Source organism: Syngnathus scovelli, chromosome 16 (assembly GCF_024217435.2).
Source record: "Syngnathus scovelli strain Florida chromosome 16, RoL_Ssco_1.2, whole genome shotgun sequence".
NCBI lineage: Eukaryota > Metazoa > Chordata > Actinopteri > Syngnathiformes > Syngnathidae > Syngnathus > Syngnathus scovelli.
In genome coordinates, this window is record NC_090862.1 from 8,181,831 (window position 1) to 8,208,259 (window position 26,429).

Here is a 26,429-nt window from a genome sequence, read left to right on the forward strand (position 1 = left end):
ATCCCCTGATCTTAAGCTCCCAAAAGGGCAAGGAAAAACTCAAAAACCCCTACCAGGGGAAAATGAGAAACCTTGAGAAGGGATCACAGATGGAAGGATCCCCCTTTCAAGATCACCAGGTTGTAATGGATGCAGAGAGGGCACAAGTAATACATAATATGAAAATCAATGAAAAAATGGATGTCGGAGGTGCCCACGATTGTCCTGGAAGTGTCTTCAAGGAGGTTGAGCTGCAGTTTCCTCATCTTGAATTGGTCCCCGAGAACCCAGCTAGCTGCTATCAGCTTTTGCGCCACCTAACCCCCTCCCCAGCCAGGGAGGGGGGTGGGGAGAGAGAACAAAAACAAACTCCGGCCGAATCGGCCACTACAAGTTAGTTAAAGGCCATCTCATAGAAATGTGTTTTTAAACGTGTCTTAAATGTTTCTACTGAGGTAGCAGTTCTAATATCCATTGGTAGTGCATTCCAAAGCTCTGGAGCCCGAATAGAGAATGCTCTAGAACCTGCAGACATTTTCTTGGCCCTCGGTGTAACTAAAAGACTAGCGTTTTGCGAACGAAGGTTACGAGACGGAACATAAGGAACGACTAGGTCGACGAGATATGAAGGCGCTAAGCCATGCAGTGATTTATAGGTTAGTAGAAGAACCTTGATGTCACATCTTAAATGGACCGGGAGCCAATCTAAGTTGGCTAATATTGGGGTGATGTGATCAAATTTTCTTGACCGTGAGAGCAGCCTCGCCACAGCATTTTGTACTAACTGTAGACTTTTGATGAAGGACTTAGGAAGACCAGAGAATAATACATTACAGTAGTCCAGGCGCGACGTGACGAACGCATGTATAATAGTTTCCGCATCCCCGGTCGATAGGATCGGACGAATCTTAGCAATATTACGAAGGTGAAAAAATGCAATTCTGGTTATATTCTTAATGTGTTTTTGAAAGGAGAGCGTTTGGTCAAATATTACCCCGAGATTAGTTACAGTATCACTCTGAGTGATAGTACGGTTATCTATAGTTATAGTGGTTTCCTTAAATAAGTGTTGATAACAAACAGGACCAATTATCAACATCTCAGTTTTATCTGGGTTAAGATGAAGGAAGTTGGGAGACATCCATTGCTTGATCTCCGCAAGGCACGCCTCAAGATTACAACAGTCCCGCGGATCTGTCATCGATAACGGCATATATAATTGGGTGTCATCCGCGTAGCATTGAAAACTAATATTATATTTACGTATTATATCCCCAAGCGTAATCATATAAATATTAAATAGAATCGGTCCGAGTACCGATCCCTGTGGGACACCACACGTAACATTATAGAGCTCAGAGGACGTATTACCATGCACCACTCGGCGCGTCCTGTCTGACAGATAGGAATAGAACCAGCCTAGTGCTGACCCTGAAATACCAACACAACTTTTAAGACGCCCTAATAAAATATCGAAGTCTACAGTGTCAAAGGCAGCACTAAGATCGAGTAGTAACAATACAGACGATGTATTTGAATCCATAGCTATGAGGAGATCATTAGTCACTTTAGCAAGTGCTGTCTCTGTGGAATGATTAGTTCTAAAACCAGACTGAAAAGAGTCATATCGATTATTAGCGACCATGTAATCAATAAGCTGCTGCGCTACTACTTTTTCAAGACGTTTTGCTATGAATGGGAGGTTTGAAACTGGCCTATAATTACTGAGACAGTCGGGGTCAAGATTTGCTCACTTAAGTAACTGTTTAATAATAGCCGTTTTAAAGGCTGTTGGCACTATCCCAGAGGAGACAGACAGATTGATTATATTTAAGACGGATGGTCCTAAAATTGGAAATAATTCTTTAAGTAGTTTGGCTGGAAGCGGGTCGAGTAAACATGTTGTTTGTTTAGCCGCACTAACCAATTGTGTAAGCATTTCAAGGGACACGCTTTTAAAATTTGAGAAGGTTATTGCATGATACCCAGCGCTAGTAACCGGCGGAGCGATTGGAATGGTATTCTTGATCTCGTCCCTAATGGACTCAATCTTTTGAGCAAAAAATTTCATAAACTCGTCAGCTGAGTGGAAGGAGCGATCGGGGGTCGGCTGGTGTAGAGTTAGCTTTGCCACTGTATCAAATAGGTATTCAGGATTGTTTTTATTGAGATTAATGACTTGCGAAACATAACGAGTTTTTGCTAAGATAAGCGCATCTTTATATTTCAGGAGGCTGTCCTTCCATGCATGATGGAAAACCTCAAGTTTGGTTAAACGCCATCTGCGCTCATGCTTTCTACATAATTGCTTAAGCGTACGTGTTTCATCTGTGAACCACGGAGTTGGCCATCTACGGCGAGTTTTCAGACGTAGCGGCGCCACAGAGTCGATGGCTTTTAATAATGTCGCATTGAATTCATTTGTAAGATTATCAATAGAGCCAATGTATGCGGGAAATATGGTGGTTGCCGGCGACAGTAACTCAGATAGCGCGGTTGCAGTCATGGAGTTAAAATTACGGCTGCTATAATTCTGATTGCTCTCTTGTCTTTGACAAGGAACTAAAATTATTTAATTATTTTTAGGTTGCTAGTCCCCGGGATAATACCAGATCTAAGGTATTTCCATTCTTATGCGTTGCTGCCTGTACGGCTTGCGTAAAACCAAATTTATCGATTAAAGTCTGAAACGCCGAAGTCAGTGGTTCTGACGGTAAATTCATGTGGATGTTGAAATCACCCATGATAATTATATTATCTGCATTTGTCACTAGATCAGCCACAAATTCTGAAAATTCATCCAGGAAGCCAGAGTAAGCCCCGGGTGGACGGTAAATAACAGCAAGATAAAATGACAATAAAGCGGTGGATCGGACAATGAGAACTTCAAATGTTTTAAATACGTTAATTAAACGAGGGCTAAATCTAAGGTCAGAATTTGAGATGAGGGCGACACCCCCACCCTTTTTTCGAGGACGCGCCACATGCGCGCTCACAAAATTTGGAGGCGAGGCCTCGTTAAGCGGCAGCAGTTCATTAGGTTTTAACCAGGTCCCGCAAAGACCAAAAACGTTTAGATTATGTTCCGTGATAAGGTCATTAACGAGAACTGCTTTCGTATGAAGCGATCTAATATTCATAAAACCAAGTTTAAGTGTAATCGGTCGATTAGGGTGCGTATCTATCTAAGGATTTTTAAACGGGATGCGAGTAAGATTGTGTTCTCTAGGCCTGAAGTCACCTCTCAAAAGTTTATTAGCGCGGTGGGACGAAACGACCGTGGGAATTTGATGGTGAATATTTGTTACACATGTGAAGTTATCTGAAACAGGCACCGTTTCATCAGCAAGACCGGTCGGGGTGGAGTGATTGGATTTGTCTACTACCCCAGTAGAAAGTGCGTTTATGTGTACTGTAGCACTATTCAAACTGTCGCGCTCTAGTCTACACAAGGAGCTATGTGCATGTTGAAAGTCTAGCCTAGCGCTAGTTAACTTTAACTTAACAGACTCCAAACCCATCCTCACAGGTGGTCTATCACCTGTGCCCTGGCCTGCTCTAAAGTGACCTGTCATGAGTGGCTCAAACAGGAATCTATATTCCTAGAAAGAGTGAAGGCGCCTTCACGGTTAGGGTGAAGGCCGTCCTTCCTCAGCAGGTCGGGGCGGCCCCAGAAGGAGGACCAGTTATCTATAAAATATAGTCCCTGCTTTTTACAGAACCCAGCCATCCATCGATTAAGGGCGACTAATCTACTAAACCTCTCATCAGTGCCTCTTCCAGGCAGGGGGCCAGAGACAAATACTCGATGCCGTCTGACAAATACTCGATGCCATCTAACAAATCCAAAATGGGAACATATTCCTGGAAGAAAAGCCTCCAAGCTTAAGGTGCTCAGATTTAGTGACTGGCTAAAACCAACAACCCCCACACCTTTTTGCGCAACACAAACCTTGCCGTTGGATCTTCAATCATAGCGCTGGCACGACCGTATGGCCCCGATGATTTAGGGGCCTGTCATGGACGTAACCCCCCTTAAAGCCGCCCCGCCATGTTTTCCTGGCTGGGCTGCCAAATCCTGGGTGCTCCCTGCATGCTACTGCCTAAACATGAAGTTCGTAAGACACCCGTCCTGGAACTTTTCTGATACACTTTATTTGGGACTCCTTATAATACTCGCTGTAAACAATATTCATGAAACGGTTCTTGATGGTTTTACGCAAGCATAATGTTTGTCATGCAACGTTGTACATGTGCGTGTGAGAAGTTTTTGTATCTACGCACACAGATGACATGTTGCAGTGTCCCCGCGCTTCCCGGTACAAGCACATCCATCAGTGGCCACGCTGAGAGGTCCTCCCATGATGCAACAGGCCACTGCAAGTTGGGGCCTGATGCGATCGGTCGGCGGGGCAACAGGTCAGCAAGGCGTTGAAGTGGCGCTCGAAATAAGTGGCCAAACTAAAAAAAGGCCGTCCGGAGGGATGGAGCGCATATGTTGAGCTTTTCAGACAATCTTATAAACATCACAATGAATACACATCGTCAGCTTTCCATGCAAAATTCTCATTTCTAGACTTAATATTCCTTCATGTGCTTGTATGCTCTTATGTATGATCTTTTGCATTTCAGAAATGCAAATGTGCTGTTTGTGAGCTATTGTACTTATGTTACAACCTGTCCTAACTTGAGTCATATCACATGATGTCATACCTCTGCAAGTATGCTATGGCGCTCTATATGACGCAGATGCAGTTACAAACTATATTTAGTTGTTGTTGTCGAAATCTAAAATTAACAGCGTTGCTGCTTCGGCTCAAACCGCTTTAATCCGATGGGGTCATAAATACGTTTATTATCTTCACAGTGGTATTAAAAAATTTAAACCATCACATTTACGCTCATGTACAGCAGCTGACAAGAGAATTTGAAAACAAAAAAAGATCATCGTCCGCCGCCATTAGCTGCTCCGCCGCCCCCAGCCCCGCCCCCTGATTGGTCCTGAGCGCCTGACATCATCAGGAAGAGAACCAGGGGCACGATGTACATCCACTGCAACACAAATTATAAAATCTATTTGTTGATTTATTCCAGATTGGCTTCAAGACAAGAATAGGAAAAGAATGTTGTTAGTGGTTAAGTGGAACACGATTAACGCAAGTCCTTCACGCAATTATTCCCAGTTAGAAATTGACTATCTTCGTATCGTTAAAAAGTGCTGTATTTCCTCAGATAACGGCCCCTGCTCTGGTAGACGCCGCGTCTCCATTAATGAATCAACTGGCCCCAAATGACCGTGACAGGGATGCATTGACTGATGGCCAGTGATCCCACCAAGTGTCATTGTCTCTGTCGCTAACCAAAACAGCAACACTTACAAAGGCACGACTTGACATGCGGTTGCTCAGTGTTTAACAATTTCCTTCTTATGCGCTAAAGTCGCCTCATCTCTCGGCAGCTGAGTACAACAGCAACATTGGTGGCCGCTGTGTGAGGAAATGAGCAGATGAAGATGAGGAGGAAGAGCCACAATGAAGCATTCTCATGTTTACTTCCAGCGAGTGAGTCTGGGGGGGCTTTTCAGCTCTGCTCTCTGCCTCCCCCTGCTGGGGGCTGTGCCGAATTGGAGGCCATGAGGAAGATTGCGCCTCCCAGTATCAAATACCACTGCAACACAACAGCACAGCAAGCAGCACACAACAGTCAGGGAGGAGCTGCGTGGGCAGACACACGGCGTCACCTTCAGGCGAAGGTGTGGCATTAAAACTGACATAATTTCAGAAGCCCTTTGGTAAACATCCACCTTGGCGAGTTCGCGCAAGCAAAAAAGATGCAAGTGTGGTGAGCAGGTATGAGGGCAACACTATGGGTGAAGTGGGGAGCCGTGGAAGGGGAGGGGGAAGTCCAGTCCACTTACGTATTTAGCGAAGAAAGACTTTTGCTCCTGGGGATTTTTGCCTTTCTTCTCCAACTCCTGCTCCATGCGCTCCAGGAACAGAGCCGTCTCAGGCCTGCGAGGGCATTTTGTGGCAATTAGACATCAAAGAGAATAAAAACCATCGCTGCCATCGCTCCTCTCGCCAACAAGTAGAAAGGACGAGAAGTAATCAGCGTTTGGTGTAACGGACCCGGGCGCGTTGACGGGGGCCATGACGCTGAGCGTGGTGTTGAAGAGCTCCAGGTCCACCTCGTCCTCCACGTCCATCCCCACGCAAGCGCCTGGCAGCGTGACGATGGAGATGCCGATCAGCGTTCCCGACACGTCCGTGTGCAGTGTGATCACGTCGCTCAGGTGAGACTCCACCATGGCACACTGAACAGATGGAACGTGGCGATCATGAGGATTATTATTGTTGTAATTCATGTTAATCATATATAAGAGTAATGCTAGTCAAAAGTACCATCTAAAAACACTCACCCTCCAAGTTGAACCTGAAAAATTATGTTTTAGTATTACTTTGGCGCTAACTGGTGGAATTTTGGGGTTGCGCAAATAACTTTTGTTTATCATCCATCCATCCATTATCTGTACTGCTTGTCCCCACGGGGGTCGCGGGCGTGCTGGAGTCTATACCAGCAGTCATCGGGCAGTAGGCGGGGGACACCCTGAAATGGTTGCCAGCCAATCGCACTCGCACTCACACCTAGAAAATCCACGCGGGCCCGGGGAGAACATGCAATCTCCACACAGGGAGGGCCGGAGGTGGAATCAAATCCGCACCCTCCTAACTGTGAGGCGGTCGTGCTAACCAGTGCTACACCGAGACGCCCTTGTTTATCATCCAATTTAGTATGAATTACATAACAAAACAATAGGATAATGAAAATTAAAAAAATAATGTTTGCTTGTTTGGTCACAGTTTTATAGATATTTTTGTTGAAAGGACTTACAGCTCTGACAAAGGCAGTGAGGTATCCGTCCATTTGTCGCTCCGTCTGTCTGTCAGCCTGCAGAGAAACCCGAGGCACCCGGATCCGGTACAGACCGTCCACTGCTGCCACTTCCTGTCAGGTTTTAATAAATTAATATATTGCTTTCAACAGTACATTTTTGTGCCCATGGGCTAGGTCAATTGTAGATGAGGTTATAAAAAAGGTAGAATTTTTGCACTTTTTTTTTTTTTTTTTATTATTACTGGTGTGGTTTATAACTGCTTTTACTCACTTTGAGCTTGACTCTGTCGTCCTGCGTTAGATGGTTCTGACTCAGGGTCACTCCCGGATCCCTGCCTCCTTTGAGGAGCAGCGCTCCACGCACCCGGAACTTTACTACGTCATCTGGACAGAGATAGCGCGACAATTCCCGGTTAAATGCACCTGCAGTTTCAAATGGCAGCGACAGTTCAATCCTGTGGGAGCGATTTGAGATACCCACAGTGACGTGGATTAACAACTGACATACGCCGAATTGAAGATCAGACTGTAGAGTTTCAGAATATAACGCCAAGAATAGTCTGGCAAACCCAGTAAATTAATTTCAGACGACTTCATTGTAATGTTTAATACTTTCGAACGGCATCTGGTCGCGAAGTACCCCCCCTCAAAGTAGCACTAAAGTTGCTTCGTTAGAATACTAACAAACACAACAAATTTGCACTACGACAGTAAAACTTCCTCACCAACTTCAAAGGAATGTTCTATAGGCACTGAGAAATCACTGAATTCCGCATCTTGGACGTCAACCTGGAAATGGAGAAAAAAGCCACCCAAGCTACCGTTAGCCTTCTAGCATACATCGCTAAACGCCTTCATCCAAGACTAAATGCAGTGCAACGATTTTAAGACGACTCACACGTACCCTCCTGCCATTATTGCACCAGGCGACCTGAATGCATAGAAGTGACACAAAAGAAACAAATGCCTTTCTGAGTGATGATAAAGGCTTCATATTTGTATTTGACCGTAAAGGTTCAAGCAAGTAAAGGCGACGTAGTGTTCACAGAACGCCGTTTAGTGCTTCCGCAAGTCTCTTTCGCAATAAGAGTATACCGCATAAACGACGACCCGTATTTTCTCCCGGTGAATTATTAAATTCAGTGGTCATTGCAATTGAGGAATTATTCCAAACCCATGTATTTTACGTCGAGTAATTAACATATACTGGCGTATAATATTAAACGTTGAAGGAATGCAAGCTGCCGATTGGGAAAAACAGAAAGCAGCACAACGTTGAGCGCTTCCGGTATGCTATTATAAGAACTCTCCCTAATCAACGACGACGTATGCGTTTTTGTATTTTCATTCATCAAATAACTGAGATAATAGTAAATTGTTTTAAAGTCTTTAATTCATGTTTTAGTGCGAACTAACTACACGCTTAACTCTTTTGTGATCATATTACATGCTGTACCTCTCCTTATTGGACGACAGAGGGCGCTAAATGTCCAAAAACAATGTAAACAACACTTTGTTCCTACATTTTCCAAAATAGCACTGAAATAAATGTCGTAAAGTATTGGTAAAAGAAACAGATTTAATATCACAGAAGAAAATTAAAAATAAATGGATGAAAAACATGTATTTATGTTCATCCCATAAGCAAATCTTGTTGCTATAGAGCTCTAAAACCACTTTATTGGGTGTAAAACAGCTGGGAAGCAGGATGATGTCATGTCTTAAAGTGCAATAAAGAGTCTAATAAGGAAAGAGATTATATATAAGTAGCTGACTCAGTTATCTAGAACTTGAGACGAAGTATCTGGTCACCGATGAGCTGTTATGCCTCTCTTTAACACCTTGAACAGCTGTGCTATTCTTAGTCTGAATGTAAATGTAGATTTTATATAAATCCTCTCACTTTGTCACATGTTCAAATAACGTGTTGTGAAAAAGGAGACCGTAGAAGGCTGTGTGAAATGTCTGAATATCTGTAAAGAGACATGGTTTAAAGTGGACATTTTAGGGCCATTTCATAAGGTGATGCAAAGATATTCAAAGATATTTAGAAAATTCAGCCCCTAGAGGTAATTTCACTCAGCAACTTGGAATTTGGTAGACATGTCTATGAAATGTTGACCCACAAAAAAGTCTCAAGAAGCCATGCTTCAAAGGACATAGTAAGTAGTCCGCTATTTTGGTATGAAGTGGCCCTTTACGGGTCAGTTGTGCCATCAGATTGCTTCTGCGTTGGGTGTGACCAATATTGTGTCTGCTGAGCTTATATTTACATCAGCTCTAAAAGTATCCGCAGGCATGTCTTTGTCGGGGTCACGGGGACTGTACAGGGCACCTCCTAAAGAACACATGAGATCCTTGACCTTATGGATCTCTTTACTGCTGACAGCTCGGACAAATGTCATTGTCTGAGCGCAGGTCTGTGATCTCCTTTTCTGCATTTCTCTCTTTTCATTTTAGACCACAGAAATGCACGCAAGGCCCCGAGGGCTCCGTCAGCCCGTTGATTGATTAGCGTGGCGGTCGTTAACACCAGGAATGAGGAGTTCCTCGGGGGCGCTCGGCGTCTCCCGGCGGCCCTGATCTTCTGGTCTCCGTGCTGCTGCCAAGGTTTTAGGTGACAAGTGCTCTGTCAATCCAAGAAGATGAGATGACTGGCAGCGTTAGCAGGAGGAGGAGGAAGGAGGAGGCGGCGAGGTGAGGTGATAAAAAGGGATGGAGCAGGAAGCGAAGGCAGATCCCCGAGACGACGAAGACGCTTTGGAAGTGACTGTGACAGACATGCCTGAGCTCCAGGAGCCTGGTAAGATGTCGCACCAAAGCTGCCGGCATGTCGACACAAAGGAACAGCTAACCGCTAACGTAGCCTGTCAATCACCTTCCACCACTCGACTCCCGACAGGCCTACCGGGAAGCGCTCAGCTTGAGAGAGGATTGAAATTGTATGTTGTATTCGATACTTTAAAACACGGATTCCGATGGCTTTGAAAAGTTGACGTTAAATGTATTTGAATGAAAGCAGATGATGACTGCTCTCACCCGTGGTTGAACTCTTGAGTTTTGGAGACCAAACATCAAAGGTGTTTAGCATTTCTTGAATTAAGAATTATTCATCATTTGTTAAAATGATTTTTTAATTTTAGAATTTTGTCTTTTTTATATTATGTTTCAAATAGTGTTATTTTTTGCCTGTATTTTTGTCCTCCATTTTAATATTGTATTTTTTTAAAAACTCTATTCTATATTTTTATTATTTCCCCGTGTTTGTCGTCTGCTATTTTAGTGTTTTTTTTTCCCACCCAATATCATAATCTACATTTATTAGTCCAATACAGTGGCGTATTCGTCTCTATTTTGTCATAGTTGACGCATTACTCCTTTGCTTGTGGTTGGCTTGTGCTGTCGTACCAAATGTTTTGACTTGTCCCGCTCCCAATGGCAAGTCCCAGACGTGTCGTGTTGCAGTAAATTAAATCTGTCGAGTTTGTTCGTCTTTGCGGTCATAAAGCGCAAGGTGCCGCTTTCAAGAATAACCTGGCGTGTCGTGATATCATGCCGCGGGGGCTGTAACGTATGTTGGCGCTGTCATGGAGACAAAAATATGCGCTGTCGCCGCCTTTTGTCAGCTGGCGGGTAAATCACAGCTCGAAACCCGAGACGCCAGTGCAGGAGGAGAGAGGATGGATGGGGAGGCCTCTGCCAAGGCAGGTGCCACCACCTCGTCCTTTCTCCCCCAGTCTTATGTAATTTGGCTGTTCATTCCACCGAGCAGTCCTCTGAGCTACAGTAACTCAAACAAATCTCATTTATTGCATGGATGCAGTCCAGACCTACCTGTGAGTCATTTGAGCACATTTAAATGTGTTAAAATACCTCCTTGAAAGTATTTCTTAGCACCTCTGGAAGCCCAATAAACAGCCACCAGAATAGTTGAGGGTTGTGTGAGGAGATGGCTGGAGGCTGTGCTTGTTCAATGGCGTCACCTCTCCAATCAGGCAGGCCATCATCATCCTGCCTCGCGACAGGTGCCAAGGGCCTCGAGGATGGAGTCATTTGCCCAGTATGGGGGCCTGTTGATGCTTGCGGGGGTGCGAGGCGAAGACCTTTAGTTGCAGTGACCCCGCCCAAACCAAATAAGATGACAATTTGAGGATGTTTGCAAACTCAAAAAAACCCCTCAACATATGTCTAAAGATTCTGTCACAATCGCTGTAATATTTTCAAAATATGGCCCCCAGAACCAGTTTTTATGCATCATGAGGGAGACCCGCAAAAAATTTCTCAAGATGCCCCGCCCAGAATGACACACGACGTCTGCTGTTTTGGTGTGAATCAGCTATATAGAATGTTCTACTTTGAAGTTTAAAATTTAAAAATTACATCCATCATCAGAGTATCCACCCAAAAGTAATAATGCACTGTAGATGTACGCTGCACCAAAAATGCAACTGTTCCAAATCTACACAGCTGCGAACGAGTACGACAATAATACAGTTGTTGTCAAATGAAGGATGTTAGCGCAGTAGGCTAATTGGAGTCTATTTTTAGCCTCTGCTTGCAGAGCTGCGAGTCCGCTGAGATTTAAGGCGGCCTCTGCTTTTAAGTGGCTAAAATTCCAAACCAACCTCATTTAGCCACGCAATCACTTCGGAAGCGTGTCTTGTACCTCGCTTGTCGCACCATGGTGCTTTTTATTCCTGGCCTGATAGGGCGGTAAAAAAAACATGATTTGCTTTGAGAAGGATCTATTTTTAAATCTGCGAATGACGGCTGGTTTCATTGGCATTAAGGGCGCTTGGATGGTGGCCATCATTTGGTGACGGGAGGGTGAGCGCCATTATTATCACGTCGCTTGACACACGAGTTAGCTTGACATTCTCCCCATCAGTGCAAATGGTCACCAAAGAGATCCTGGGACTCCGAGTCACGGATGAGGACACCTGTCCTGTCAGCAGTCGCTGTTGATAAAAACCGTAGCAGATTCAAGCAAGATTGCTTTCATTTCAAGAAAACTTCAACATTTTTAGGCAATGTTGACCAGCATGGAACAAAAAGAATGACCTACTTTTCAAATTTTGTTCCCTGAGGCCCAAAAAGTTTTTAAAGTCATTCATGATTATATAATGTTGTTTTATAAGAGAAGGAATGAGAAAAGGAAGTCAGACTAATCAATTGAGACATTTATTTTCTGTGAACTCTGAAATGTGACAATTGGATCGGAAGATGAAAGTTGAATTCACTAATGAGCAGCAACTTCCCACCGAGAGCTAAAAATCCTGCGTGGAGTTTCCCAATCACAACTGCCGATTCTGTAAAGCTCCAAAGTTGTTGTTTGTCTTGCTACAAATGTTGTTCCTGCCAAGCTAGCAGGCGCTAACGGTCTTGGAAGCGCTCGCTAAGTTTGACATTCCATCTCGGTCAGGTATGCGATCCATTTTGGAGCGCCAAGGACGGGATGTTTGGCTGCAACGACAGGAATTATGGCTTGTTTGGATTTCGGCTGGGACGGCTTCCTGTGAGGATTTATGAGAGAATCAAGGGGACGTGGTTGTAAGGCTTGTGGGATAAAAAGGTTGTGAAGTGAAGATTATATTTTACGGCCAGACTGTAAACTGATAATTGGAGTTCCTCTAAAACAAATGAATGCTGGAAACCAAAAAGCTCCTTTGGATTGTCTCCAATCCCTGAGGAACCTTTGAGGACTCTCCATCCATCAGTTTTCTTGTCATCTCTTTTTGTCCGTCTTATGATTCTACATCTGCCCCTCCATCCATCAAGTGGCCGCCGCATACTCACGGGAACGAGATGACGGCTCGGAATGTGGTAACGCTATACCGCAATGACAGGAAGTGAGCCTGCGCCAAAATGGAAGTGTCCATCTGCCAGGCCACAACAATGAGCGTATGGAAGGAGAGAAGATGACGTTTAGTGGAGATAAACTCTCTCTCCAAAGACATAGCTATTGAATGGCATGTTTTGAGGTGAAACTAGTTTCGGGATGACTTTTGAGGCAGCCACCAAGACCCCAAAAAGTCCGCTTTAAAATGAAATGGCACAATTAGAGTGTTATTTATGGACATGCCTACCAAATTCCATGTTGCTTGCGAAACTTAATTTGGGCACTGAATTTTCAAATTTTCACTCATTACAAGTTTTAGAAATTGCAGAGCTTCTGACGAATTGTCTTTAAACTTTTGTTTCGGCTCAGTAATGAACGCAAAAGGCCACTAGGCTGCTTTAGGAGTGCAGGCGGAGGCCATGCGATAGCACCAAATGCTCTGGAGCTCGGCCACCGCCGACTGCTTCTGGTTAGCGGAGATTTGGACGGCTCAGGTGACATCATGTACGTGCACACAGGAAACAGGTGTGTGTTTCTCTGGCTGCAGTTTCGTGACATACTGCACATGCATGATCAAATGTTGGACTTGGATGAGACGCCAAATGTCAGCAGAGATTAGGGACTAACATTCCGGAGAGATGGCCAAGCAGGACGTTTTTTTTTTCTTCTCATGCCTGTCTTAGTTGTTCCACCATGGTGAGATCCAGAAATGTTTTTTTGTGTGTGCACTTTGTGCATCCGTCTCTACAATGGACAGCCATTCGAAAGCCGTGAAATTGGTAGCGTGATTTGGGTGTTGAACTAAACAAGTTCTAATCCTCATTTTAGCCACTGGATTCCTTTAGATCAGTGGTTCTTAACCTTGTTGGAGGTACCGAACCCCACCAGTTTTATATGCCCATTCACCGAATTATTTTTTTATTTTTTAATTCTAGACATAGATGTTTTTTACTGGTGCACAAAATGAACCATGCATGAACATCACCTTGTTCAAAGAACAAAACCAACACAATGCATGAATTCACAACACATTACAAAGCTCAGTGGCCTAGTGGTAGAGTGTCCGCCCTGAGACTGAAAGGTTATGGGTTCAAACCCCGGCTGGGTCATACCAAAGACTATAAAAATGGGACCCATTGCCTCCCTGCTTGGCACTCAGCATTAAGGGTTGGAATTGGGGGGTTAGATCACCAAATGATTCCCGAGGGCGGCACCGCTGCTGCTCACTGCTCCCCTCTCCCCCAGGGTATGTATCAAAATCACATGGGGATGGGTTAAATGCAGAGAACAATTTTCACCACACCCAGATGTGTGTGTGATGATCATTGGGACTTTAACTTAACTGGTAAATCAGAATTTACACATTAAATCAGGTTTGTTCGGACCTCCTCAGTGGAGGCTCTGTCGAACCCCTGAGACCGACTCATCGAACCCCTAGGGTTCGATCGAACCCAGGTTAAGAACCACTGCTTTAGTTGTTTTGTATGCTTGCAAATATCTTTCATCAAAGTCCCCGAGCCTCCATTTTGTGTTCTTCACGGTTTAATTATTGCTTTAATTCAATAATTGCTTAGGGTCACATTTCATGGTTCATGTTTGTTTTATATATTTTGCATCAAGCCAATAATGTAAAGACTTGTTTTAAACTCTTCTCTGTTGTAAAATTGTAGCCGGTGACGGTGATCAAGCTGCAGCAGCGTCCCCTGCTGGTAAGTGAAGAGAATATCATGGTCATTGCGTCACAATAAATGTTTATTCATTCAATTCTGAAATGTTCTTTTCTGTGTTTCTGTTTCAGACACCAAAGGTGAGAATGTGAGCGCCCAACCTGATGTGGGCATACACTCTTGCAAAATCCCGGCAATCATTTGCACACACACGCACAGAGTGAGTCTTTCAAGAGACAAATCTGGTTGTGAGCACTCATCTAAGTCACCATTCTTCCTTATCGTTGCAGCTGCTCATGCACTAATTCATCTGGCTTGACACACACACACACACACACACACACACACACACACACACACACACACACACACACACACACGCACGCACACGCACACGCACACGCACACGCACACACACACTCATCCTCCATCAGACTTTGCCTGGCGAACACGAGCGTTGCTTAATCCGACAAGGTGAGCACACAAAAGGTGTTTGTGACTCTCGCGGGGCTCGTTAGCGATTAGCTGCTTCCTGCCCGGAGAGGCAAACATCTCCAAAGATCTTTGAGGAGCCTTCCTTCTACCTCCAGCATCTCTCACACGCACCCAACTGCTACTGTCAGACGCCAGGAATAAAACATTTCGGTGGCGAAAGGGTGAGAAGGGGAATGAAACAAATATTTCCAGAAATACTTTCCTTTAAACCAAAATTCCCCTCCAGATCTTTTTAAGTTCAGTACCAAAGTGATCAAAGGCCGGGACTGCAAACTTGCACAAAGGTAGCTGAAGGACGCATGAAACATTCATCTGCTTGGCCTGCACCATTAGGAAAACACACACGCACACACACACACTCCATAAATGTTCTTTTTTTTATATATCATTTGCATTTGTGACACATTACTGTGTTTCATTTTGTGTGATTTTTGTGTGTGTGTATTTTCCTTGCAAATGTGTTCTGCATGAGAATTGTTTGACTTTGGATCATAGTAAAACTTGAGTCACTTGTGATGAAATGGCGTGTGAATGTGTTTATGTGTCACATGCTGAACGAAAAGGATCAAGGATCGTTAAGGGTCGTTACCTTTTTACCTGTTGGTAAAATTTGAGCAAAGCGTCTTGCTTTTTTTATTAATATTGTGACGCTCGTATCAAAAAGGGGCCGACAAAATGTGATGCAGCTTTCGCTTTTGCTTGTCGTCCATCAGAAGATGTCCAGTCTACCTCAGGTGAGCTTGCTTGCTTGCTTCAGCGTGTTTATGTTTGTCACCAAATGTCTTCCTCCCGCTGCCGCTTTGCTGCCTCCACGCTTTCCTGGCATCCATGTTTCCTCTCACTCAGCAAACTCTGAGCCAAGCGATGGTAAGAAGGTGCCTGCCAACCATGAAACACCCTCACCCAACACCCCCGCTTGCTGTTGGTCTGCTTATGTTTGTTGTGTGGCAGTCAACATGAGTGTGTGTGTGTGTGTGTGTGTGTGTGTGTGTGTGTGTGTGTGTGTGTGTGTGTGTGTGTGTGTGTGTGTGTGTGTGTGAAAAATCAGAAAGGAACCTTTTAGCAACATTCAGCAATGGATGTTAACTCAGGTACGTTAGCAGCATGAAGGTAGCGTTTGGCGCTAACAAAATCATATTTTTATATTACAGAGAAAGCAAGTAGAAACCTAGTGGTGAATTTTGTGTTATTTATTATTATGACCATGCAGCTGGACATATAGTTGATTTTGACTGACTCGAAAAAAACTATGCAACTGCCGCATAGCTTTCTGCATTTCCACATGGGATTCTTTTGGAAACCTTTTCCATAACTGCGTAGTTCTGAACGAGTGTTGCTTGCCTTCTGACCCCAAAACAGAAATATGCTTTTATCCAGACTGACATACTTTCTCTCTCCCACCAACACGCAGAGTTGCCTCCTGATGGTAAGACTTGCCGAGGATCTGTCTATCTACTGGAATCGGGAAATAGACATGGCTTGATTGATTCATTGGTGTACCTTTTTCTGATTTGTGTCGTCCCTCACTCTGGTCCTCCTCAAAGGACCGTTTTAATTAATCATATTGACTGCATGTAGCACAAATTTGAGGTCGCTGAGTTTTTATGACACATTCTCCACCGACTGAATGTAGCCCATAGGACTAATCTTTGGGTGTCAGGGTAGAAAGGAAAAACGTTCGAGGGGTATCACTTACAAGACATTGTACCCTGAAATGTACAATGCTGGTTTTTTCTTTATGTGAGTGTGAACACACCTGCCTTCCTTTTCGTGAGAGAAGAGAGTGACTGCGGTTTTGGTGCGCTTGGATTGTTACTGTGTCAGCACAAACTTAACCAAGGTTTGCAAAGCAGGGCAAACCAGAGTCAAGTGCACTGTTGGTTTGAAAGTACCCCAAAAAGTTTTAAAGATGCATAGCTGCAGGAAGTAAGCAAAAGTCAATGTGTGTTTGTGTTGATGGTGACGTAACACGTGTCACCCTGGCAGAGGTCGTCCCGGGTGAGGACCCTCAGCTGTCCCAGCTGACCGGCCTGTTTGTGCTCAAGCCGGAGAGCGCCACCGCCGTTAAAGGTCACCACCACACAAGCTCCTCTGCTCTCGTCTTGCTTGCACAAGAGTGAAAGAAAAGGAATGGCAGCTTTAAAAAAGCAACTTGTGTGTGTTTGTGTGAGCAGGTCAAGATGTGACGTTTTTGGCCAAAGTGGACTCGTCCACCCTGATGAGGAAGCCCACCATGAAGTGGCTTAAGGGCAAGTGGCTCGACCTGGGCAGCAAAGCCGGCAAGCACCTGCAATTCAAGGAGACCTACGACAGGAACACCAAGGTAGGCTTCTTGGCTTTGACCGGGATCAGAGTGCTGACTCGGAACTTGTTTCTTATTGCAGATCTACACGTACGAGATGCGTATTGTCAAAGTGGTGGACGGCGATGCGGGCGGCTACCGTTGCGAGGTGACCTCCAAGGATAAGTGTGACAGCTGCACCTTTGAAGTCTCCGTGCAGGGTGCGTCGTTTAATCGCGTTATAATCGGCTCTTATTGGCATGAAGATGAAGGAACCTCAGCGCTATTCTACTTTGCTTTCAGCTTTAGAAGAGCGACAGGATGACAACATTTTGGAGGCCTTTAAGCGATCGTGAGTGTCCAATGTCATTCTGTTTGTCTGTCTGTCTCATGTTGGGTAACCTTTCAGTCCTCTCGGATGAGGGAGGCTACATCCCAGCAGGATTGCTGAGGCACACGTGCAATCGTAGACATGTCACATGATTATATTAATGCACAGGTGTCAAATTCGGGGCTCGGGAACAAGATCCGGACGGCGATATTTGATTTACTATTAATTAACTATGACTTGTCAAGGCACCACTGTGTTTGTGAATTACTCTATGGTTGCGTTTGTGACTCAATGCAAAATCAGCGTCCACCTTCAGCAGGCGTCCCGGTATCAGTAATCTTCACGTGAAAGCATCATTTCCCGTCCTCGTTAGCGTGCCCCAGTGAAGACGAGCAGCGCAGCATACGATGCGACAGCGCGATATTGAGCTGCCGCGGAGAGGTTATTTGTACAGGGCTGATATTGCAAACGCCAGGAGGAGAAGGAGGAGGAGGAAATGGAAAGCAAAAGGTTGCTTGGAAGTCAGATTTCTTAGGCTGCAAGGTTAAACGTGAGTGATGATGCTCAAAGAATCTTTCTGACCACCGTTGAAGTCTTTTCCAGACACAACTTTCAAATAGAAAAACAGGTGCATCTTTAAAAAATGGTGAATTTTGGTAAAAATTAAATAAATCAAGTAGATCAATTCAAGAAGTGAAACTCTTTTTATAGTTAACGATTTTAGCCTCCGTAGTATTAATTATAATAGCTTATAGATGCTCCAATTTTGCAATACTTGTCACAAAGTAAGTGAAAGTAAAGGCCCCCCACAAAAACAAACTGAGGAGCTTTTATGAGAGTCTTGATCCAGGCACGAGGGTCAGTCTGTACATTGCCGCAGGCTTAAAAAGAGCAAAGGCTCATGGGTTAGTAAGCACAATGCCCAAAATATCACCCTGGCGTCCAGTAATGTGGCTAATAAGTTGACGAAATACTTTTAATTGCTTGCCATCCTCAGCTTAGTCAAGCGCCCGCCCGCTCGCTCTGCCCTCATCTTGGCACGAAGGTCATCCGAGGCTCCCACAGGCCTTCATGTACAGTAAGAGGCCACGCCGACGTTTTCACGCTCAGCCGAGCGCCGAGCTGCCGCGTCCCGTCGACGAGGTTATTATCGCTCCCCGGGGAGGGTTTGCCCTCCTTCCGGGATTATACCACCACTATCAAGCGCGCACGTTATCCTTGAGTGGAGCGCTCAGCCGTGCAGGCACAAGAGACACTCAGAATTTATATCGGCGTTGAGGGGGGGGGGGGCTCTGACGGCAGTAAAACAAACACCGTTTAACGAAACAAAACATTCAACTGTATGCACTTGTAACCGTACAAGAAGGTGACTCGTAATCAGCTCGTCAATCGCGTTGCAAGTGGAGCAAGTGGGTGGCTGTAAAAAAAGAAAAAAGTTAAGCACAAATAGTAAAGCTGTGCGGTACGGATGAGCGAGTGTAGAAGTTCATCATGAATGTTCTTCCCGCATAGGGGCGATGCAGGCGAAGACGCCGGCGACCTGGACTTCAGCGCTCTGCTCAAAAAAAGGTATGGCCAGCGATTCCCTTTTTTGTGCCCGCTCGCCATGATGCTCCACCGTCAGGGAGAAGAAGCAGCAGCAGGCCCCCCGCGAGGAGGTGGACGTGTGGGAGATCCTGAAGGCGGCCAAGCCCTGCGACTACGAGAAGATCGCCTTCGAGTACGGCATCACCGACCTACGCGGCATGCTCAAGAGGCTGAAGAAGATGAAGACGGTGGAGCCCAAGAAGAGCGACGGTGAGGTGGGATGGGTGGAGGCCAGGTGGGCGGCGGCCTAAGTCCACGTTGCGCTCGCAGCCTTCCTCAAGAAGCTGGAGTCTGCCTACTCGGTGGACAAGGGCCGCAGGATCCAGCTGAGCGTGGAAGTGGCCGACCCCAACGCCCCCATCAAGTGGCTCAAAAATGGGCAGGAGATCAAACCCTCGGCCAAGTGAGTGCATATATGTGATCGATGTCGTGCAATCAAAATTGAATCACATTTTATTTTCCCTTTCCCTTGCTGCGCGGAGGCTGGAAGTCCCAAACAATTGTTGAGCTTGCGTCACCGCGCGACTGTATTCCCCGTGACGTCTCTTTGTGCTTCAGGTACGTGTTTGAGTGTGTGGGCAACCGGCGCACGCTTACCATCAACAAGTGCAACCTGTCGGATGACGCCGCCTACGAGTGCGTGGTGGGCGAAGACAAATGCTTCACCGAGGTCTTCGTCAAAGGTAGCTGACTCACCTGTTGTCTTCTCAAACACTTCCTCATCTGCAATGAAAACAACTCAAGGCCAGTACAAAAAAAATACAATCGACAATACAGTCATATGATTTCAAATACAAATGGAATGGAATGAAATGAAATACAATTAGTCAACTTAAAACAATATAAATATGAACTAGAAATAACATGATGCGGTTACGAATGCTTTATAAATGGTATGTATTCATTTCAATTAGTTATATAATAAAATAGAATTAAATGCAATTTAAATAAATACAAGATACAAATGTCATCGATATGAAATACACAATGACATAATATAAACAAAAAGCACTATAAGAAGTTTGTGTACACAAAAAAAAGTTTGTGTTTTTATGCCTAAACTCTAAAGCCCATTGATGGTTTTGAGTGTGTGAATGCGTCATCGTTTGAAGGTGGCCTCTGAAGGCCACATTAAGGACTGAACAACTCAAGTATGACATTCAAAAATACATGGAATTTTTTTTTTTTTTTATTCTTAAATCCACCAACGGCCACGAATTTAAAATTGATTCTGTTGTCCTTTAGAGCCCCCAGTGACCATCACCAAGCTTCTGGATGACGTCCACACGGTGGTGGGCGAGAAGGTGGAGTTTGAGGTGGAGGTCTCAGAGGAAGGGGCACACGTCAAATGGTCAGCGACACCTTTTGCCGTTTTGTATGGCGACGGAGGTGAACAAGTGCTCGTCGGTCTTTAGGATGAAAGACGGCGTGGAGCTGACCAAAGAGAGCGCAGCTTCCAAGTACAGATTCAAGAAGGATGGCAAGAAGCACCTTTTGATCATCAACGACGTAACCAAGGAGGACATCGGCACCTATTTTGCCATGACCAACGGCGGAGAGTCCAAGGCTGAGCTAGAAGTAGAAGGTACCCGCGTGGCTGGTTGCCTTATTTGTATGACCGAGTAAACTATTGTGTATGTAGAGACTCAAAGCCCGATGCAGAGTCACAATTTTTCATTTGCAGCTCACCAGAAGATAAATAGTTATCTTTCTTTTCTGCAGTTGTCCAGTTCGATTGCTCAACTCACCTTGGACTTTGAAGTTTAACGCTTGGGTCTTATTTATAACTCTCACTTTGTGACTTACTCACACCAAATGTGGAAATCAGGCTGACAACGTGTGGCGGTACTCAACATTAAACGAAGATAACGCATCAAATCGTCCGTGAAACCAATGTGAAAGCCGACAGGGGGCCGAGACGCAAACTAATTGGTCGTCAGTGTTGGTGGGGTGCTGACAGGTATTTCAATTAGCTTAGCCATCGCTACGTGTTGATGTTTTCCATTCGGACAAGCGTGGAAACTCATCAATTAGCTTGTGCCGTAATTAATATTGCTCAATTTTTCTGCGAGCGTGTCTATCGTGACGCTATCAGTCAGGCTAATTTGCTCTACACGTCCGAAACTGATGACGGGGTCGCGGCTTCCACTTCCTCGCTACACTGTCAAATCTCTGGAGTGTTTGTTCCTTCAACGTTGCTTCAAAAATGCCAAGAATGTGGACCAAAGTTTGAGAGGAAACAGAAAAAATCTGCTATTTGGCTCGGAAGCGGCTGCTAACAGCTAAGCTAACAGCAATTTTTTCTCGTGTACAGATAAAGAACTGCAAGTCCTGCAGAGCATTGCCGACCTGACGGTGAAGGCCAGTGAACAAGCCGTGTTCAAGTGCGAGGTGTCCGACGAGCATGTGACGGGCAAGTGGTTCAAGGACGGCGTGGAGGTGCAGCCCAGCGAGCGCATCAAGATGACTCACATCGGAAGGTAGCGTCACACTGGGAATAATCCGAGCTAAGTGAACTTGTGACAATGTCAGTCTGGTGGCCACGCCAATCATTGACGCAAACAACATCCAATCAAGACCACATGATTCATTTGACCCATTTTTTTGGAATAGGCAACAATTTGCAAAAGGGCAGCCTCTTAACACACACAGATAAGCACACATGCACCCCCCCGAGGGTTGTCGACTTCTCTGCGTAATCCCTCCATCACAAACACGGCAAGGCGACAGCGGTCACACAAGGTGAAAGCCATTTGGGACAATTTTGTTGCCGGGGAAAAGAAGCGCAAGAACGACTCCTCTGTCACTTAATTGCCGCTGGAGCAGTGACTGTGGTCTCCATGGCAACCCCGCCATGTCTCCAGGACACACAAGCTGACGATCAACGACGTGAAGCCCTCCGACGTGGGAGATTATACCTTCGTGCCCGATGGCTACGCGCTCTCCCTGTCGGCCAAGCTCAACTTCCTGGGTGAGCCGCGAAATTAGCATCTTGTTATTTGGGACAAACTTGCGCTGACTCATCCGTTCTTTTCTTGCAGAAATCAAGATTGACTATGTTCCCAGGCAAGGTAAGTCCCAAGCTCTTATTCCTTGAGCATCCGGTTGTTATTACTATATTATTTACACATCTGTTAATCAGTAATAATGAGATTGTTGTTCTTAACTTAATTTGTACTCTTATGTTTATAGTAGTATGCGGAAAGGTACAATTACAGAATTATGAAGCATTTATACATCGCTACCTTTATACATCAAATAATTATGGTTTTCATTCCTTGATACATTGTCTGGATGGAATTGCATCCTAAACCAAGCAATCAGTAATCAAGCAGGATTATTGGAGTAGTATTCGGTAGATACTGCTGCAGTACTTCATGTCATGTGACAGACCCGCCCAAGATCCACTTGGACACCAGCGGGACGGGGAGCAAGAACACCATCACGGTGGTGGCCGGGAACAAACTTCGCTTTGACGTGGAGATCTCGGGCGATCCGCCTCCAATCGTGTGCTGGATGAAAGGCGACAAGGTGAGCGAGGAGGCAATGAGTGTTGTCCACTTTCACATGACTCACCGGCTGTTTTCCGGACGGTGACGTAGACGGTGAGCGAGGCGGAAGGGAGGGTCCGCGTGGAGACCAGGAAGACCCTGAGCAGCTTCGTCATCCAGGGGGCGGAGAAGGAAGACGAAGGATTCTACTCGCTCACCGTCACCAACCCCGCCGGAGAGGACAAGGCCGAGCTCTTCGTCAAGGTCGTGGGTCAGTTGGGCGTAGCCTGTTTCCTATGTCGCTACACTGATTAGCATTTGGCTATCTTTGGGATTTGCTTTTTCACGTGAACCCGCCTTCTGCGTGTGCACGCCAGACGTGCCCAACCCTCCTGAGAACGTGAAATGCACATGGGTGGGCGAGAACTGCGCCACCATCATCTGGGACCCTCCCGCCTTTGATGGCGGCGTGCCCATTAAAGGTGACCTGCGCCCCCCCCCTCAAAAAAAATCTTCACTTCCAACACTGAATAACGTCTTGTCTCTAGGTTACCTGATGGAGAGGAAGAAGATCGGCTCTTCCAGGTGGACCAAACTCAACTTTGACGTGTACGAATCCACCACATATGAGGCCAAGAAGATGATCGAGGGTGTGCTTTACGAGATGAGGGTCTTTGCCGTCAACGGTATTGGCATCTCGCAGCCCAGCTTCAACTCCAAGCCCTTCATGCCCATTGGTGCGCACACACTCCTTTCCTTCGTTCCTTCATGTCACGATCACACTGCAGAGACAACTCATCCCTAACATGTCTCCACGAGGTATTGAAGCATCTCTCGTCTCCCACCAGCCCCCACCAGCGAGCCCACTCGCCTCTCAGTGGAGGATGTGACTGACTCCACCTGCGCTCTCCGGTGGCTTCCTCCTGAGAAAGTGGGACCGGGCGGCATTGACGGTTACATCATCGAGTACTGCAAAGAAGGAAGTAAGTTGCATGCAAGCTGGCCATTGCTGACCCTGAAAGGAAAAAAAAAAAAAGCACAAGACAGCCATTTAATGCTAAATGAAGCCGTAATTCTCAACATGAAGCTTTACTGAGGGGAATAAAAAATGAAAACTGTCCTAATAAAGTGAGGAAATGTACTTCGATAATAATTAATGGTCATGATGAGTTCCTCAAGTTGAATAAGGCACGAAGCAGCCTCTCGATCGCCTTCAGGTGACGAGTGGGTGGAGGCCAACAAGGAACCGGTGCAGAAGAACCAGTACCGGGTGAAAGATCTGCCAGTGGGTGAGAAGATGCTGTTCAGGGTGGTGGCCATCAACATTGCCGGGCGCAGCCCCCCCGCCACGCTCTCCCAGGCCGTCACTATCAGAGAGATCATGGGTCAGACCAGAGACCGGCCAGCTGGTGCACTCAAGTCAGATGGAAATAAGAAAGTTCTCTCTTTTCTACAGAACATCCTAAGATCCGCTTGCCGCGCCACCTTAGAACCCGACTGGTGAAAGTGGTCGGAGAGAAAGTCAACTTGGTCATCCCCTTCCAGGTTAGTGTTGCAAATCGCAAATAAATATATATAAATAAGCATTAAATAAATAAATAAATAAATAAATAAATAAATAAATAAATAAATAAATAAATACGTAAATAAATAAAAAATGTGGTCTTTTCTAGTAATCTTTTGTAGTTGACACCCCCAAACAATGTTAGCTGTAGACTCAAATAGCCAAAAATATCCCTAAAAAAATAAATTAGTGCATCGGCACAAAGTAGGTCAAGTGGCGGCGAAGGAACGACTGGCACATTTAGAACCGCTGACTTGCCCATTTTAATATTTGATTCCCTGTTTTTTTTTGTGTGTGTGAATGTGCTAAATGCACTCAGGACCCTTCAGGTTTCAGCCCAGGTGATGCTTTTGGCTTTTGGGTTAAGAAATGTTGACATTGCAGGAATGCAAAACAAAAGTGGAGAATTTTGTCAATTCTTTGGGGTCTTGTATGTTTGCAGGGTAAACCTCGCCCAGTGGCCACCTGGCTCAAAGACGGCAAAGTCCTAGAGGACCGAAGCGTGGGTACGCGCTCCAGCGAGGTGGACTCCATCCTCTTCATCCGCTCGGCTGAGAGGCTCCACTCGGGCACGTACACGCTGGCCGTGCAGATCGAGAACATGGAGGACCGCGCCGACATCTGCATCCAGGTGGTGGGTGAGTCGTCGCTTTGGAAACGTTGCGGGCGAACGCAAATCTCTTCAAAGGCGCCATCGCGAGTCCTCATTCGCGACTTGCCAAAGTCATCAAAGCTGCGTGCTAATCCTGAGCGCCGGCTCATCGCTCATCTCTTCACAGGTCAGCGGGATTACGCCACGGGATTATTTGTGTGTCGAGCGGGATTAAATTCATACTTGATGCTTGAGAAGGTTGAGCTAATGAGAGGATGAACTCGTCTTCCAGAAAGTACATGGCTGTGATGTGTTTCTCGAGGTAGAAAAGCCGGGCCCCCCCTTGGAGGTACGCGTCATTGACATTTGGGGCTTCAACGCTTCACTGGAGTGGAAGCCGCCCAAAGATGACGGCAATGCCGAGATCATCGGTTACACCATTCAGAAGGCCGACATGAAGACCAAGGTGGGCCGCGGCCTCTATCTTGAACAGGCTTCAATGTTTTGTGTTTGTATTTTTCAGCCTAAGCTAACTAACAGCAACCTAACTCGAAGCTCAACCCTCGACTGATCTGGTTCAGGATTGGTTCACCGTGTACGAGCACAACCGGCGGCCTAACTGCACCGTGTCCGACCTGGTCATGGGCAATGAGTACTCCTTCCGAGTCTTCAGTGAGAACGTCTGTGGCCTGAGCGAGCAGCCCGGCATCAGTGGCAACACGGCACTCATCTGCAAGACGGGTACGTCCAAGGCCGCATTGAAAAAGGCTCCAAATAAAAAGGCAACACAAATGAAGTATTTGACTTCCTCCAGGTTTGGACTACAAGCCTCCGCCCTTCAAAGAGATGGACCAGAGCGCTTCCCCCAAATTCACGGCGCCCCTGGTGGACCGGACTGTGGTGGCGGGCTACAGTGCGGCCATCAGCTGCGCCGTCCGTGGCCACCCAAAGGTGTGCTCGCGCGCGCCCTGTTCGCGCCGCACGTTAGCATCCGCTCTAGTCGCGAGGGAGACTCGCTTGTCTTCCCACCCTAGCCCAAGATCATCTGGATGAAGAACAAGATGATCATTGGTGAGGACCCCAAGTTCCTGATGCAGAACAACCAAGGCGTGCTGACACTGAACATCCGCAAGCCCAGCCTGTACGACGGCGGGCGCTACACTTGCAAGGCCGTCAACGCGCTCGGCGAGGATGAGGTGGAGTGCAAGTTGGAGGTCCGAGGTACGTAGGACTCCAAGTGCCCGTCTGCTACTTTTGAGAATTTTATCAGTCATTTATATAGACTTAGACTCAACCTTATGGGGTATTGCCTTCAAATGTGTTGTCATCGTTTTAGTAATGATGCTAATGATATCTTGAGTGTTAGTTGTACCTTTGCCATGACATCATCATCACGGTTATCGGTTTTCTCCTGCAGTGGTCAAGGAGAAAGAAGAAATAAAGAAATGAGAAGGGACCCGATTGGATGACCAGATGAGTAAATATAATTTCATGTGCTGTCACATATTTGTGTGCGTATAAAGTCCTTCAAGTACATCTGCTGACGTCTTCACTGAGTCTGTCGTCATTTCCAAAACCGCCGGCGCTTCCGATGCGATCACGATTCAGCCAGGATTGATTGACAGCAAGTCACTGATTATGTACAAATACCGCTTACTTAGGGCTGCGACACCAAAACATTGATGCTAGTTTCCTTAGTTTCCTATGCC

The 26,429-nt window shown here is 45.9% G+C and overlaps 2 protein-coding genes across 3 annotated transcripts; one reads left to right on the plus strand and one right to left on the minus strand.

The window, feature by feature from the left end:
- Window positions 1–4,814: 4,814 nt before the first annotated feature.
- emc10 (ER membrane protein complex subunit 10) lies at window positions 4,815–7,945 on the minus strand. Of its 2 annotated transcripts, XM_049745365.1 has the most exons (8): window positions 7,778–7,945; window positions 7,599–7,662; window positions 7,145–7,257; window positions 6,871–6,984; window positions 6,108–6,292; window positions 5,897–5,990; window positions 5,532–5,646; window positions 4,815–5,031 (listed from the first exon to the last, which is right to left on the minus strand). In XM_049745365.1, the coding sequence occupies exons 1-7, from the start codon at window positions 7,865–7,867 to the stop codon at window positions 5,560–5,562; spliced, it is 747 nt and encodes a 248-aa protein (XP_049601322.1). In that variant the 5' UTR covers window positions 7,868–7,945; the 3' UTR covers window positions 4,815–5,031; window positions 5,532–5,559. The 2 variants fall into 2 exon arrangements, with proteins under 2 accessions (XP_049601322.1, XP_049601321.1); XM_049745364.1 differs by lacking the exon at window positions 5,532–5,646.
- Window positions 7,946–8,038: 93 nt separating this feature from the next.
- Window positions 8,039–26,256, plus strand: mybpc2a (myosin binding protein Ca). Its single transcript, XM_068653495.1, has 28 exons — window positions 8,039–9,676; window positions 14,383–14,421; window positions 16,861–16,944; window positions 17,049–17,197; window positions 17,259–17,376; window positions 17,459–17,507; window positions 18,999–19,055; window positions 19,111–19,283; window positions 19,344–19,476; window positions 19,632–19,756; window positions 20,319–20,424; window positions 20,489–20,658; window positions 21,388–21,553; window positions 21,938–22,044; window positions 22,115–22,144; window positions 22,465–22,604; window positions 22,676–22,835; window positions 22,942–23,046; window positions 23,113–23,301; window positions 23,413–23,547; window positions 23,782–23,949; window positions 24,021–24,109; window positions 24,571–24,766; window positions 25,047–25,186; window positions 25,302–25,461; window positions 25,535–25,671; window positions 25,755–25,941; window positions 26,138–26,256. The coding sequence occupies exons 1-28, from the start codon at window positions 9,589–9,591 to the stop codon at window positions 26,167–26,169; spliced, it is 3,432 nt and encodes a 1,143-aa protein (XP_068509596.1). The 5' UTR covers window positions 8,039–9,588; the 3' UTR covers window positions 26,170–26,256.
- The last annotated feature ends 173 nt before the right edge of the window (window positions 26,257–26,429 follow it).